General features: G+C 48.5%; 2 protein-coding genes across 2 annotated transcripts; one reads left to right on the top strand and one right to left on the bottom strand.

The window, feature by feature from the left end:
* Positions 1 to 240: 240 nt before the first annotated feature.
* Positions 241 to 5656, bottom strand: LOC148043950 (C-type lectin mannose-binding isoform-like). The gene is made up of 6 exons (XM_087722610.1): positions 5544 to 5656; positions 4721 to 4794; positions 4300 to 4394; positions 3676 to 3816; positions 1952 to 2066; positions 241 to 667 (listed from the first exon to the last, which is right to left on the bottom strand). The coding sequence occupies exons 2-6, from the start codon at positions 4776 to 4778 to the stop codon at positions 600 to 602; spliced, it is 477 nt and encodes a 158-aa protein (XP_087578736.1). The 5' UTR covers positions 4779 to 4794; positions 5544 to 5656; the 3' UTR covers positions 241 to 599.
* A 5527-nt stretch (positions 5657 to 11183) lies between these two features.
* Positions 11184 to 14352, top strand: LOC148043949 (C-type lectin mannose-binding isoform-like). The gene is made up of 4 exons (XM_087722491.1): positions 11184 to 11241; positions 11572 to 11666; positions 12148 to 12288; positions 13929 to 14352. Exons 1-4 carry the CDS (start codon positions 11184 to 11186, stop codon positions 14061 to 14063), a joined length of 429 nt encoding a protein of 142 aa, XP_087578617.1. The 3' UTR covers positions 14064 to 14352.
* Positions 14353 to 16695: the final 2343 nt, after the last annotated feature.

Here is a 16695-nt window from a genome sequence, read left to right as displayed (position 1 = left end):
TAGCAAGGAGTTGATTTCCCCCCCCCACTGACACACGGCAGGAAAGTGGGGCTGAGGCCCATCCGGTACGCAGACCTCCAATTAAAACAAGGGGGACATGCCAGAAAACATCGTAGCCTCAATGGAATTGGCCTTCCAGAGAAACCCCTTTCATGCCAAGGTTCATCATGCAGAAGACTCCGGGGGTCTTGGGTTTGGGACCTCCACCGTCTCCTGGGTCTCCAAAATAAACAAGGCCAGTCATGCTAAAGCAGAATTTATTGGACCTCCTGGCCCATCAGGAGGAGCAAAATCAGATCCAAGCTACAGAGAGCATCCCTTAAGACAGAGGTTCCCAGCCGGGGGTGAGAGACGATATTTCAGGGGGTTTAGAAGTGTCAAAAGTATATTGTATATGTATAATTCTATGCAAATAACGATTTATTTTTTAAGGGGTGTGAGAATATATCAGAAGCGTTGTAGGGGTGAAGGATATAGAAACGTCTGGGACCCCCGGCATTAAAGGAAGGGGTGCAGAGCAGAGATTTTGGCAGAACTTTGTTGATTCTCCAGACTTCATCAAGAGCACCTCTCACCGCAGAGCAAGAAAAGGATCTCCACTAGTATCTGCACTGGCAGATGAAAGGGAAGGTCCTGTCACAGCGAATGTCGTTCCAGTTCTTGAAACCTGGGCAGCAAAAGAAAAAGTTTAGCAGTGACCCCACTCAGAGTCCCAGAAGAGCATTTCATCTCCCTCATCTGCAGGGACATGAAGATACCCCAGGTGGAGAACGTCAGGTGCAAAGGTGGCCTTTGTTTTCAGCTGGTTGCTGTAACCAAGATAGTTTATCTAGCCAAGAAATCAGGATACGGCAACCAGGCTTTGCCTGTCAAGCTCAGCCACAAGAGGGAAGCAAACAGTTACATTGACACACACACACACACACACACACACACACACAAACACAGACACACAGAGAGACAAAAAGACCTTTCCTTTTTCCTTTACCGTGTGCTAAGGAGATCCCTGAGTGATGGGTTTGGGAGCCAGTATTCTGGCTTGCAAAAAGGCCCCCCAGTTAGACATTGTAGCTTGCACAGAAGAGCATGGGCATGGTGTGGCTGCGGTTGTGATATCCTGGCCAAATTGTATCATTGTTGGCTGGGACCAGTGGTGGGCCCGGCATCCTCCACATGAACGCGTGCAGCGTGCCCATGTGTCCTACCCTCCAGAGGCTCCGCGAGCCTCCGCTACGCTCCAGCTGCTGGGCGGAGCATCACAAAGGGGCTGTATGCACCGTGGATGTGTGTGGAAGTGCCAAAGAGTTTAAAGACAGGTAAGGATGACAGGCAGGCAGGTCCCTCTTCTAGTTCTAGTTCTAGTTCTAGTTCCATGCCATGCCATGCGATTCTCCCCTCTCCTATTCTCTATTATTCTCTAGATAGAACTGAGGTGGTGCAGTGGTTAGAGTGCAGCACTGCAGGCTACTTCAGCTGACTTCTATCTGGAGTTCTGCAGTTCAGATCTCACCAGCTCAAGGTTGACTCATCCTTCCGTCCTTCCAAGGTCTGTAAAATGAGGACCCAGATTGTTGGGGGGGTGGAGAGGCTGACTTTGTAAACCACTTGGAGAGGGCTGCAGAGCACTGTGAAGCGGTATATAAGTTTAAGTGCTGTTGCTATTCTATCTCATCCCACCCCTTCCCATCTCCCGTTCCATTCTGTTCTATTTATTCCATTCCATTCTTAATAATGTGCACATGCAGTTTGAGTGTTTGAAGGAGTCACAGCTTTTATTTCCATTTGTCCCACAGATGTTTGGGTTCCCTTTGATCTACTAGGGTGTTGGACTGTGAGAGCTTAGAAACCAAGAGATCAATAAAGACCATCAGTTGTCATGGGGTGAGCATTCCAAGATGGGTCACCTGGGGCCTCATTGTTGGAAGCCACCCTCAGTTGCATCTTGCCATACCTGACTGGGCCCAGAGGTGGACACAGTACTCGTTGCCACCTGCGTTGTTGGGCTCTCCGGTATTCCAGGTGAAGTAGTTGGGGCGGGATCTGTCTGACCACTCCCACGTGCGGTTCTGGAATGACAGGGAAGCCACATTAGGCAATGGAGGAAGAGGGTTTGATTATGCAGGGCCCAGAGCAGAACATCTTCAAGACAAAGCAAATATATCATCTCTCTCTCTCTCTCTCTCTCTCTCTCTCTCTCTCTCTCTCTCTCTCTCTCTCTCTCTCTCTCTCTCTCTCTGTCTCTCTCTGTCTCTCTCTCTGTCTCGCTCTCTATCAATCTATCAATCAGAATAGAATTGGAAGGGACCTTGGAGGTCTTCTAGTCCAACCCCCTGCTCGAGCGGGAGACCCTATACCATTTCTGACAAAGGCTGTCCAGTCTCTTCTCAAAAGCCTCCAGTGATGGAGCACCCATGATTTCTGAAGGCAACTTGGGTTCCACTGGTTAATTGTCCTAATTGTTAGGAACTTTCTCTTTAACTCCAGGTTTTCTCTCTCCTTGATCAGTTTCCATCCGTTGTTTCTTGTCCTGCCTTCAATGCTTCGGAGAATAGGTTGACCCCCCCCCCCCTTCTTTGTGGAGGAGACCCAGGAAGAGAACACTCCAGAAGGAAACAACTCCTAAAATCCATGGAGTCACCTACACAGCTTCGGAGCCACTATGCCTGATGCCTAGCTTGGTGGCAGCCCTGCACAATACTGCAGATAAATAGGATCAATGAATTCTAGGCTGGGAGAGTATCAGCAGAATCCCAGGACTATCAGATATGCTTGGAAGCTGAAAAGCATTCTGGGAATTGGGTGGGGGACACCTAATTCTGTGCCATGGCCAGTAAATAGTACCTGTAATCAGAAAGCCACTGGGAACTGACAGGCCCGTCTTAACAGAATCCTGGGGTCCCTGTGTTAAGTCAGCCCTGGGAACTGAGATGAATTCCAAGGAAATTTCCCCTTGTTTAACACAATCAACGTAAGAGTTGTGGTGGTGCAGGGGTTAGAATGCAGAATTGCAGGCTGATTCTGCTCAGTGCCAGCAGTTCGATTCTCACTGGCTCAAGTTTGGGTCAGCTTTCCATCCTTCCGAGGTCAGTGAAATGAGGAGCCCGATACGTGGGGGCAATGTGCTCACTGTAAGCCCCTTAGAGGGGGCTGTAAAAGCACTTTGGGGCAGTGCAGAAATCTAAACGCTAGTTCTGTCCTCAAGCATTTTGCAGGGATTGAAAATGCAACAGAGCACAAGATGGAAGCCTGCCGGTAACAGAAAAGAGCAAAATCTGGACAAAGTAACAAAGGAGGGGTGGGGGGAGGAAAGAACAGCCCCCCAGGACAGACCCTGCAGTCTCTGAGTTAATGGCCCACCAGAATTTCAGGGAGGTTTAGAAGCCACCCAGCGGGCCAAACGGAGGGAGCAGCTGAGGGTGAGAAGGCCTTGATCCTGAGATGGGGGTCACAGCAGGATCGGGCCCTTTGGGGCTTTAAAGACAGTGGTCAGTTCTTTAAGTGGGCAGGAAAGGTTGGTGAGGGGCAGGAGAGGGGACATTGGGGTAAAGAACATTTTCTCCAAGGCAAAAGATTTTGGCAAAAGGGTCCCTTTCTTCCCATTGGAGGATCCTTCAAAAGGTCCCTTGGAAATAGGAAATATGGATCTGGGAACATTATCAGCAGAAAGAGACCTACTTTGTTTGGATCATGCAGTCCAATCCAGACATGGGTTTTGGTTCTGAGATAGTCATTGAGGTACTCGGCCAAGTCATCTGACTCTGTCTTGCAGTGGATGGAGGCGAGGTGGCAGCCTGGCTTGTGGTTCTTGCAGAAGGTCTGGGAGAGGAACAGAAGAAGACTTTTGGGCAAAGAGCAGAGAGCTGACTGAAGGGTCCCAGCCACCCATCTTCATTCTGTTGACCCTGAGGATGCCCTCGCTAGAGTCCACAGCTCTTGAGCAGCTCCTTACATGCTCACCTGTGAATAAATCGTGAATGTATTCATTGGTTAAAATCTCAGATCCCCATCGCTTCAAAGTCAAGGTGGTGCCCAGATGTCTGAAGAGGCCAGCCAGAGATGGTGGCAAAGCCTCGGGAAGTCTATTGTCTGGAAGGCCTTCACCCACCACTGCATGCTGGCCATGAAAGGCTCTCCCTGTACGAAAGCCCATCTATCTTCCACCGAGACCTGAATCCCAGGCGCTCCTAAAATCATGGTCTTTGCTGAGTTTTCACACACCCATCCAGGTCTCCCTTGGCTCTGCCTAGACTTCTCCTCTGCCTGAACTAGGAGATTCACAAGCACACAAAGACTTCTAACCTCTGCATCCTCCCAGTTCTTTTGTTTCTCGAAGACCTTGTAGCAGAACCCAGCCATGGGGAGCCAATCATGAGGACAACAGCCGCCTTTGACTCCTGTGTGGGAAGAGAGGAACCTGAATGAGAAAAAGACCAGGAAAAAAGGAGGAGGAGGAGGAGGAGGAAGGGGAAGAGGAGCAGAAGCAGGATCTGGGTCTGTAGAGGAAGCCAAATGAGAAGATGGTCAGAAGAGGAGGAGGTGGAGGAGACAGCTGGGCCTGCAGAATAGGCGTAGTCTGCTGAGTTGCAAAAGTCTTTCATGAAAATAAATTGAAAATGATTTGGATTACAGACACAGCAGCTGCATTTGAAGAATGCCCAAACCTTCGTCACAGGCAGCCTTGATTCATTTCTTTGAAGCTTCACGTCTTGTGTGAACTCACCTCTTAGAGAGAGGGCCACGACCAGCAAACCGAGGCTCACAAAGAGGAATCGCCCCATGGCCTTCCCTCCTTTCCTGCAGGGGGGAGCAAAGAGGGGCAAATTGGAAGGGGAAATGAGAGCTGTTCTAGGGCCCCATCAGAGCCCCACATCCAATCTGGCACCCTTGGCTGAGAGTCCCAAATGTTGTCTTGCAGGTCTGCAGTCGCTCAGATGGACCCTGTGTCTCCTTCGTGGTCAAGCAACAGGTGTGATGGGAGCCCAGTGGCTCTCGTCAAATTGCCCCACAATGTCTGGGGTGGGGGTGGGTTTCCTGGAGAAGGTCTCTCAGAGGAAGACCTCTCCCATAGAAGAAGAAGAGGTCCACCTCTTCTCCAAAGCTCCTGAAGGCAGAAGCAACGGATGGAAACCAATCAAGGAGAGGAGCAACCTGGAACTGAGGAGACATTTCCTGACAGTGAGAACCATCAGTGGAATATCTTGGCTCCAGAAGTTGTGGTTGCTCCAACACTGGAGGTTTTTAAGAAGAGACTGGATAGGCATTTGTCTTAAATGGAGTCTCTGCTTGAGCAGGGGGCTGGACTAGAAGACCTCCAAGATCCCTCCAACTCCCTGATTCTGTATCCTTTTATTCTCTCTCAGAGATTCCCAGGAGATCCCTTGCTCTCTGCAATAGGGATCCCCCTCCAGATTTCTTGCTGGAACCTGGACATTGCCTCCAGGCACCTGGAGGAGGTCCCTTCAGATGGAGAGAGACAGGCAGGGGTGATTTCACGCAGGGGCCTCACCTATCAGTTTCTGCCCAGGTGGGAGAGCAGCACTCACCTGTCCCTAGGATGCTTCCTTTCAACTCTGGGTCCTTGTCTGGGGTGTTGAAGCCCAAGTAGACACCTCGAGGTGGAGAATGAAGCAGGATGATGTTGCTCTGTGCAGAAGGAGGACCTGGGGAGGTTATCCCTGGTCAAGTCCTTTATACCCCCAAACCACCAAACCCACAAACAGAATATCAGGGTGTCAACGTTGCCCTCGTTCCCCATATGTGGCTTAAACTTCTCTGGCAGTTAAAAAATGCAGAGAGACGTGTGCATAAGTTGGCCGAAAGCTTTCATCATATAACTGTCACTCCAGCCAGCTGATACGCTTCATGTGCTTAATTTAGTAATATTTTAGCAATATTTGCAAGGCTGTGGTTTGACTTTTTCCTGCCCACCTTTTCTCAATCCAACTGGCGACCTTCATTGTGTCACCCTTCAACCCTTCAATATGGGGTTGAATTTCCCATGGAATCAACGGAATTCCCATCACTGGGATGGGGGAAATGGCTGCTGGATTCTGGGAATATTAGGAGTGGAGCCATGAGGAGGCTCTGGCTGTAGAGGGCCCTGGGCAGAGAGAGAAGAGGTGGCAGTCAAGGGACAGGTTATCCAGCACCCCTCCCTCCCTTTCTCCATCCAGCTAATCAATCTTAGTTGATCTGGAACAACTAACCAGGGTTAATCCTGGCAAAGGCCTCTCCTGCTTCAGCTGGACAGTAGCTATGCAATTCCTTGACCAATAGAAAAGACCTACCTTCTGTGCATCGTTCAGTCCAATCCAGACATTTCCCTTCTCTGTGAGACAGTCGGAGAGGTATTCAGCCAAGTCAGCTGACTCTGCCAGGCTGTGGATGGAGGCGAGGTGGCAGCCTGGCTTGTGTTTCCTGCAGAACATCTGGGAAGAACAACAACAGAGAAAGGGGCCTTTTTTTCAGCAGAGAAGGAACACGTCTGTCTGTTTGTGCATGTGAGGAAACAGGAGGGATCTGATTGTACAGTCCTGGCTACCATCTTTGTTGAATCCCAAGAAGTCCTTGCTGGAGTCTGCAGATTGTAACATGGATAACTAACCTAGTCAAGTCAGGACGTGGCAACCAGAGCTTGTCCGTCAGGTTCTGCTTAGCCCCAAGAGGAGAGCAGAGAACTTGAGTGATGGACTTTCATCCAAACTCAAACTCCAAGGCAAGGTCTTAAGATGATGCCTGAAGATGACAGCCAGAGTTGCCAGTGTAAGATGAGGAAATCTGACAGCTACAAGATAGTCACTCAACCTTGAAGCTCAACCCTACCCAACAGATATTGGCCACGAAAGCCTATATCAGTACAAAGTAAGAACAATTAACCAGTGCAACCAGCTTCCCGCCAGAGGTTGTGGGTGCTCCAACACTGGAGGTTTTTAAGAAAAGACTAGACAGCCACCTGTCAGAAATGTTGTCTGTCTGTCTGTCTCTCTCTGTCTGCCTCTCTTTTTCTCTCACACACTCTCTCTCTTTCTCTTTCTCTCTCTCTCTTCCTCTCTTTCTCACTTTCTCTCTCTCTCTCTCATTCTCTCACTCTCTCTCACACACACACAAAATCTAATTCTAGATTTAAAAATCTTCATTTTTGAACACCAAAATGCAAATGCTTCAAAGTTCCTTCGAAGTGTGGCTAAACTGCACCAAGAGTTGTATCAGAGCCCGGAACAATTGTGTTTCTTTGAGGAACCTTATTTGCGGTGGAACCTCCAGCTGAAGGGGAAGTGGAGACGCTCCAGCTGGGAGCCCAATCCAGGGAGGAAGCCTCTGTGGTTTTCATCTGCAGAATTTCCTACAGACCATGCAAGGGTTTCCTTTATGTCGAATAAAGGAATTTTTTATTTTTATTTTTTATTTTTTATTTTTATTTCATTTTTTATTTTATTTTATTTTTTATTTTTTATTTCATTTTTATTTTATTTATTTTTTATTTTTTATTTTATTTCTTATTTTTCATTTTATTTTTCATTTTATTTTTCATTTTATTTTTCATTTTATTTTTCATTTTATTTTTTATTATTTTATTTGCTTTGTCAAGCATTGTACGAGATAGCATGTATAAGTATAAACATGGACCTGAATAAAGGGAAGGGGTACCAATGAATGGTTGACAGGTAGACCTCATTAGAGTCAAGGAAAGACACCAGTATTTGACAGCTTTTGATATCAGGGATGGTGAGTTTTAATATCCACTTATGCTTTTTGCATTGGCCCATTGGAATTATGAAAGCCTGTATTTTCCAGATTTAGGAATGATTTTTCTCAGATACAGTTGACATATTTCTGGTGATATATCTAGATGACTTCTTGATTTACTCTGAGGAAGGAAAGGCTCGGGGGCAGCAGGAGGGGCTGAAAAGGCTGTGGGAGAACAAAACGTTTGCCGAGCTGAAGAAGTTTGACTTTGACACCTTTGACAATTGACATTTGGGCTGCAGGGTTTCAAATGAGGGTCTCCAGATGGATCCCACCAAGGTGTGGATGGTGTAATCCTGGCACACAGCCCTCGTTCCAATATAAGAGACTTTCAGAGTTTTCTGGGCTTTGGGAATTTCTACAGGAAGTTCGCTCCTAAATTTTCCCTCCAGGTGAAGCCTCCCACTCAAGTGTTGAAAAAGAAAGCAAAGTTCTCTCAGATGAAGAAGGAGCAATCTGCATTTGAAAAGTGACATCTTTGCAACTTAGCCATTTCCCCACCACCCTGATTCACCAAAGCCATTTATCATTCAGACTAGCAAGTCGGACGTTGTGTTAGGATTGGCATTAGAAGGGGGCAGTTACTCCCCTGTACTTTCAGTCCAAAGCATTAACACTCCCAGAAAGAAATTATGACGTTGCTAGCAAGGAGTTGATTTCCCCCCCCCACTGACACACGGCAGGAAAGTGGGGCTGAGGCCCATCCGGTACGCAGACCTCCAATTAAAACAAGGGGGACATGCCAGAAAACATCGTAGCCTCAATGGAATTGGCCTTCCAGAGAAACCCCTTTCATGCCAAGGTTCATCATGCAGAAGACTCCGGGGGTCTTGGGTTTGGGACCTCCACCGTCTCCTGGGTCTCCAAAATAAACAAGGCCAGTCATGCTAAAGCAGAATTTATTGGACCTCCTGGCCCATCAGGAGGAGCAAAATCAGATCCAAGCTACAGAGAGCATCCCTTAAGACAGAGGTTCCCAGCCGGGGGTGAGAGACGATATTTCAGGGGGTTTAGAAGTGTCAAAAGTATATTGTATATGTATAATTTATGCAAATAACGATTTATTTTTTAAGGGGTGTGAGAATATATCAGAAGCGTTGTAGGGGTGAAGCGTTCCCTTCTCTGTGAGATAGTCGGAGAGGTATTCAGCCAAGTCATCTGATTCTTCCTGGCCATGGATGGAGGCGAGGTGGAAGCCTGACTTGTGTTTCCTGCAGAACATCTGGGAGAGGAACAGAAGAAGGCTTACGGGCATGTGGGAAAGAGCAGAGAGCTGACTGAAGGGTCCCAGGAGAAGGGGGGAAAGGGGGGAGAGGGAGGAGGAGACAGCTGGGTCTGCAGAATAGGGGTAGTTGCTGAGTTACAAAAGTCTTTGATGAAAATAAATTGAAAATGATTTGGATTACAGACACAGCAGTTGCATTAGCAGAATGCCCAAACCTTCATCACAGGCAGCCTTGATTCATTTCTTTGAGGCTTCACGTCTTGTGTGAATCTCTCCAGTCTTGTGAGGATCACTTGACCCAACCCTTGGCTTCTCTAATTGTCCCCGATCCCAAAAGATCATGAACTTATTACATGGGTAAATTCTGAGATGGTCATTGAAGTGTCCACTCCTAAATACCCCAGAATCCAGCAGCCATTTCCCCCATCCCAGTGATGGGAATTCCGTTGATTCCATGGGAAATTCAACCCCATATTGAACAATCCTAAGTGACACAATGAAGATCACCAGTTGAATTGAGAAAAGGTGGGCAGGAAAAAGTCAAACCACAGCCTTGCAAATATTGCTAAAATATTACTAAATTAAGCACATGAAGCGTATCAGCTGGCTGGAATGACAGTTATATGATGAAAGCTTTTGGCCAACTTATGCACATGTCTCTCTGCATTTTTTAACTGCCAGAGAAGTTTAAGCCACATATGGGGAACGAGGGCAACGTTGACACCCTGATATTCCGTTTGTGGGTTTGGTGGTTTGGGGGTATAAAGGACTTGACCAGGGATAACCTCCACAGGTCCTCCTTCTGCACAGAGCAACATCATCCTGCTTCATTCTCCACCTCGAGGTGTCTACTTGGGCTTCAACACCCCAGACGAGGACCCAGAGTTGAAAGGAAGCATCCTAGGGACAGGTGAGTGCTGCTCTCCCACCTGGGCAGAAACTGATAGGTGAGGCCCCTGCGTGAAATCACCCCTGCCTGTCTCTCTCCATCTGAAGGGACCTCCTCCAGGTGCCTGGAGGCAATGTCCAGGTTCCAGCAAGAAATCTGGAGGGGGATCCCTATTGCAGAGAGCAAGGGATCTCCTGGGAATCTCTGGCAGAGATTATAAGGTTATAAGGTTTATTGCACTTGGATGCCGCCCTATTCCTGGAGGGACTCAGGGTGGCTAACAAACCAAAGGGGAAAGGGATAATGCAGACAAAAACAAAAGGCAAACAAACAAAATACAAAAACAATTTAAAAGCAACCAACAGCCACACAAATTCGAGTGGGGCTGGGAACTCATCAGCCCCAGGCCTGCCGGAACAGCCAGGTCTTGACAGCTTTGCGGAAAGCCTGAAGGGTGGTGAGGGTCCAGATCTCCACGGGGAGATAGTTCCAGAGGGCCGGAGCAAGCCACAGAGAAGGCCCTCCTCCGGGTGGTCAACAATCGGCATTGGCCGGCGGATGGTATCCGGAGGAGGCCTAATCTGTGGGATCTAATCGGTCTGTTGGAGGTAATTAGCAGCAGGTGGTCTCTCAAGTACCCAGGTCCAATACCATGAAGGGCTTTAAAAGTGACGACTAGCGCCTTGAAGCGTATCCGGAGACCAATAGGCAGCCAGTGCAGCTCGCGGAGGATAGGTGTGACGTGGGTGTACCAAGGGAATAACAGAATGAGAGAGTTGGAGGGATCTTGGAGGTCTTCTAGTCCAGCCCCCTGCTCAAGCAGAGTCTCCATTTCAGACAAATGCCTATCCAGTCTCTTCTTAAAAACCTCCAGTGTTGGAGCAACCACAACTTCTGGAGCCAAGATATTCCACTGATGGTTCTCACTGTCAGGAAATGTCTCCTCAGTTCCAGGTTGCTCCTCTCCTTGATTGGTTTCCATCCGTTGCTTCTGCCTTCAGGAGCTTTGGAGAAGAGGTGGACCTCTTCTTCTTCTATGGGAGAGGTCTTCCTCTGAGGGACCTTCTCAGGAAACCCACCCCCACCCCAGACATTGTGGGGCAATTTGACGAGAGCCACTGGGCTCCCATCACACCTGTTGCCTGACCATGAAGGAGAAACAGGGTCCGTCTGAGCGACTGCAGACCTGCAAGACAACATTTGGGACTCTCAGCCAAGGGTGCCAGATTGGATGTGGGGCTCTGATGGGGCCCTAGAACAGCTCTCATTGCCCCTTCCAATTTGCCCCTCTTTGCTCCCCCCTGCAGGAAAGGAGGGAAGGCCATGGGGCGATTCCTCTTTGTGAGCCTCGGTTTGCTGGTCGTGGCCCTCTCTCGAAGAGGTGAGTTCACACAAGACGTGAAGCTTCAAAGAAATGAATCAAGGCTGCCTGTGACGAAGGTTTGGACATTCTGCTAATGCAGCTGCTGTGTCTGTAATCCAAATCATTTTCAATTTATTTTCATGAAAGACTTTTGCAACTCAGCAGACTACGCCTATTCTGCAGACCCAGCTGTCTCCCCCCCTCTCCCTCTCTCCCCTTTCTCCCCTTCTCCTGGCCATCTTCTCATTTGGCTCCCTCTGCAGATCCAGCTGTCTCCTCCTCCTCCTCTTCTTCCTCTTCCTCCTCTTCTGCTCTTCTTCTCATTCAGGTTCCTCTCTTCCCACACAGGAGTCAAAGGCAGCTGTTGTCCTCCTAGTTGGCTCCCCATCAATGAGTTGTGCTACAAGGTCTTCGAGGAACAAAAGAACTGGGAGGATGCAGAGGTTAGAAGTCTTTGTGTGCTTGTGAATCTCCTAGTTCAGGCAGAGGAGAAGTCTAGGCAGAGCCAAGGGAGACCTGGATGGGTGTGTGAAAACTCAGCAAAGACCATGATTTTAGGAGAGCCTGGGATTCAGGTCTCGGTGGAAGATAGATGGGCTTTCGTACAGGGAGAGCCTTTCATGGCCAGCATGCAGTGGTGGTGAAGGCCTTCCAGACAATAGACTTCCGAGGCTTTGCCACCATCTCTGGCTGGCCTCTTCAGACATCTGGGCACCACCTTGACTTTGAAGCGATGGGGATCTGAGATTTTAACCAATGAATACATTCACGATTTATTCACAGGTGAGCATGTAAGGAGCTGCTCAAGAGCTGTGGACTCTAGCGAGGGCATCCTCAGGGTCAACAGAATGAAGATGGGTGGCTGGGACCCTTCAGTCAGCTCTCTGCTCTTTGCCCAAAAGTCTTCTTCTGTTCCTCTCCCAGATGTTCTGCAGGAAACACAAACCAGGCTGCCACCTCGCCTCCATCCACGGCCAGGAAGAATCAGATGACTTGGCCAAGCACCTCACTGCCCACCTCAGAACCAAAACCGATGTCTGGATTGGACTGCATGATCCACACAAAGTAGGTCTCTTTCTGCTGATAATGTTCCCAGATCCATATTTCCTATTTCCAAGGGACCTTTTGAAGGATCCTCCAATGGGAAGAAAGGGACCCTTTTGCCAAAATCTTTTGCCTTCTTGGAGAAAACCTCTGAAAAATGTTCTTTACCCCAATGCCCTCTCTCCTGCCCCTCACCAACCTTTCCTGCCCACTCAAAAAACTGACCTCTGTCTTTAAATCCCCAAAGGGCCCGATCCTGCTGTGACCCCCATCTCAGGATCAAGGCCTTCTCACCCTCAGCTGCTCCCTCCGTTTGGCCCGCTGGGTGGCTTCTAAATCTCCCTGAACCTCTGGTGGGCCATTAACTCAGGGACTGCAGGGCCTGTCCTGGGGGGGCTGTTCTTTTCTTGCCTCCCCACCCCTCCTTTGTTACTTTGTCCAGATTTTGCTCTTTTCTGTTACCGGCAGGCTTCCATCTTGTGCTCTGTTGCATTTTCAATCCCTGCAAAATGCTTGATGACAGAACTAGCGTTTAGATTTCTGTACTGCCCCAAAGTGCTTTTACAGTCCCCTCTAAGGGGCTTACAGTGAGCACATTGCCCCCACGTATCGGGCTCCTCATTTCACTGACCTCGGAAGGATGGAAAGCTGACCCAAACTTGAGCCAGTGAGAATCGAACTGCTGGCACTGAGCAGAATCAGCCTGCAATTCTGCATTCTAACCCCTGCACCACCACAACTCTTACGTTGATTGTGTTAAACAAGGGGAAATTTCCTTGGAATTCATCTCAGTTCCCAGGGCTGACTTAACACAGGGACCCCAGGATTCGGTTAAGACGGCCCTGTCAGTTCCCAGTGGCTTTTTTGATTACAGGTACTATTTACTGGCCATGGCACAGAATTAGGTGTCCCCCCACCCAATTCCCAGAATGCTTTTCAGCTTCCAAGCATATCTGATAGTCCTGGGATTCTGCTGATACTCTCCCAGCCTAGAATTCATTGATCCTATTTATCTCCAGTATTGTGCAGGGCTGCCACCAAGCTAGGCATCAGGCATAGTGGCTCCGAAGCTGTGTAGGTGACTCCATGGATTTTAGGAGTTGTTTCCTTCTGGAGTGTTCTCTTCCTGGGTCTCCTCCACAAAGAAGGGGGGGGGTCAACCTATTTTCCGAAGCATTGAAGGCAGGACAAGAAACAACGGATGGAAACTGATCAAGGAGAGAGAAAACCTGGAGTTAAAGAGAAAGTTCCTAACAATTAGGACAATTAACCAGTGGAACCCAAGTTGCCTTCAGAAATCATGGGTGCTCCATCACTGGAGGCTTTTGAGAAGAGACTGGACAGCCTTTGTCAGAAATGGTATAGGGTCTCCGCTCGAGCAGGGGGTTGGACTAGAAGACCTCCAAGGTCCCTTCCAATTCTATTCTGATTGATAGATTGATAGAGAGCGAGACAGAGAGAGAGACAGAGAGAGACAGAGAGAGAGAGAGAGAGAGAGAGAGAGAGAGAGAGAGAGAGAGAGAGAGAGAGAGAGAGAAGAGAGAGAGAGAGAGAGAGAGAGAGATGATATATTTGCTTTGTCTTGAAGATGTTCTGCTCTGGGCCCTGCATAATCAAACCCTCTTCCTCCATTGCCTAATGTGGCTTCCCTGTCATTCCAGAACCGCACGTGGGAGTGGTCAGACAGATCCCGCCCCAACTACTTCACCTGGAATACCGGAGAGCCCAACAACGCAGGTGGCAACGAGTACTGTGTCCACCTCTGGGCCCAGTCAGGTATGGCAAGATGCAACTGAGGGTGGCTTCCAACAATGAGGCCCCAGGTGACCCATCTTGGAATGCTCACCCCATGACAACTGATGGTCTTTATTGATCTCTTGGTTTCTAAGCTCTCACAGTCCAACACCCTAGTAGATCAAAGGGAACCCAAACATCTGTGGGACAAATGGAAATAAAAGCTGTGACTCCTTCAAACACTCAAACTGCATGTGCACATTATTAAGAATGGAATGGAATAAATAGAACAGAATGGAACGGGAGATGGGAAGGGGTGGGATGAGATAGAATAGCAACAGCACTTAAACTTATATACCGCTTCACAGTGCTCTGCAGCCCTCTCCAAGTGGTTTACAAAGTCAGCCTCTCCACCCCCCCAACAATCTGGGTCCTCATTTTACAGACCTTGGAAGGACGGAAGGATGAGTCAACCTTGAGCTGGTGAGATCTGAACTGCAGAACTCCAGATAGAAGTCAGCTGAAGTAGCCTGCAGTGCTGCACTCTAACCACTGCACCACCTCAGTTCTATCTAGAGAATAATAGAGAATAGGAGAGGGGAGAATCGCATGGCATGGCATGGAACTAGAACTAGAACTAGAACTAGAAGAGGGACCTGCCTGCCTGTCATCCTTACCTGTCTTTAAACTCTTTGGCACTTCCACACACATCCACGGTGCATACAGCCCCTTTGTGATGCTCCGCCCAGCAGCTGGAGCGTAGCGGAGGCTCGCGGAGCCTCTGGAGGGTAGGACACATGGGCACGCTGCACGCGTTCATGTGGAGGATGCCGGGCCCACCACTGGTCCCAGCCAACAATGATACAATTTGGCCAGGATATCACAACCGCAGCCACACCATGCCCATGCTCTTCTGTGCAAGCTACAATGTCTAACTGGGGGGCCTTTTTGCAAGCCAGAATACTGGCTCCCAAACCCATCACTCAGGGATCTCCTTAGCACACGGTAAAGGAAAAAGGAAAGGTCTTTTTGTCTCTCTGTGTGTCTGTGTTTGTGTGTGTGTGTGTGTGTGTGTGTGTGTGTGTCAATGTAACTGTTTGCTTCCCTCTTGTGGCTGAGCTTGACAGGCAAAGCCTGGTTGCCGTATCCTGATTTCTTGGCTAGATAAACTATCTTGGTTACAGCAACCAGCTGAAAACAAAGGCCACCTTTGCACCTGACGTTCTCCACCTGGGGTATCTTCATGTCCCTGCAGATGAGGGAGATGAAATGCTCTTCTGGGACTCTGAGTGGGGTCACTGCTAAACTTTTTCTTTTGCTGCCCAGGTTTCAAGAACTGGAACGACATTCGCTGTGACAGGACCTTCCCTTTCATCTGCCAGTGCAGATACTAGTGGAGATCCTTTTCTTGCTCTGCGGTGAGAGGTGCTCTTGATGAAGTCTGGAGAATCAACAAAGTTCTGCCAAAATCTCTGCTCTGCACCCCTTCCTTTAATGCCGGGGGTCCCAGACGTTTCTATATCCTTCACCCCTACAACGCTTCTGATATATTCTCACACCCCTTAAAAAATAAATCGTTATTTGCATAGAATTATACATATACAATATACTTTTGACACTTCTAAACCCCCTGAAATATCGTCTCTCACCCCCGGCTGGGAACCTCTGTCTTAAGGGATGCTCTCTGTAGCTTGGATCTGATTTTGCTCCTCCTGATGGGCCAGGAGGTCCAATAAATTCTGCTTTAGCATGACTGGCCTTGTTTATTTTGGAGACCCAGGAGACGGTGGAGGTCCCAAACCCAAGACCCCCGGAGTCTTCTGCATGATGAACCTTGGCATGAAAGGGGTTTCTCTGGAAGGCCAATTCCATTGAGGCTACGATGTTTTCTGGCATGTCCCCCTTGTTTTAATTGGAGGTCTGCGTACCGGATGGGCCTCAGCCCCACTTTCCTGCCGTGTGTCAGTGGGGGGGGGAAATCAACTCCTTGCTAGCAACGTCATAATTTCTTTCTGGGAGTGTTAATGCTTTGGATTGAAAGTACAGGGGAGTAACTGCCCCCTTCTAATGCCAATCCTAACACAACGTCTGACTTGCTAGTCTGAATGATAAATGGCTTTGGTGAATCAGGGTGGTGGGAAATGGCTAAGTTGCAAAGATGTCACTTTTCAAATGCAGATTGCTCCTTCTTCATCTGAGAGAACTTTGCTTTCTTTTTCAACACTTGAGTGGGAGGCTTCACCTGGAGGGAAAATTTAGGAGCGAACTTCCTGTAGAAATTCCCAAAGCCCAGAAAACTCTGAAAGTCTCTTATATTGGAACGAGGGCTGTGTGCCAGGATTACACCATCCACACCTTGGTGGGATCCATCTGGAGACCCTCATTTGAAACCCTGCAGCCCAAATGCCAATTGTCAAAGGTGTCAAAGTCAAACTTCTCCAGCTCGGCAAACGTTTTGTTCTCCCACAGCCTTTCAGCCCCTCCTGCTGCCCCTGAGCCTTTCCTTCCTCAGAGTAATCAAGAAGTCATCTGGATACATCATCAGAAATTTGTCAATTGTATCTGAAAAAAATCATTCCTAAATCTGGAAAATACAGGCTTTCATAATTCCAATTGGCCAATGCAAAAAGCATAAGTGGATATTAAAACTCACCATCCCTGATATCAAAAGCTGTCAAATACTGGTGTCTTCCT

Source organism: Thamnophis sirtalis, unplaced genomic scaffold (genome assembly GCF_051295495.1).
Source record: "Thamnophis sirtalis isolate CommonGarterSnake01/CBP01778 unplaced genomic scaffold, rThaSir2_p1.2 scaffold_9, whole genome shotgun sequence".
Classification (NCBI taxonomy): domain Eukaryota; kingdom Metazoa; phylum Chordata; class Lepidosauria; order Squamata; family Natricidae; genus Thamnophis; species Thamnophis sirtalis.
Note: the sequence above shows the minus strand (reverse complement) of the source record. Positions and strands in the feature narration are given on the sequence as shown.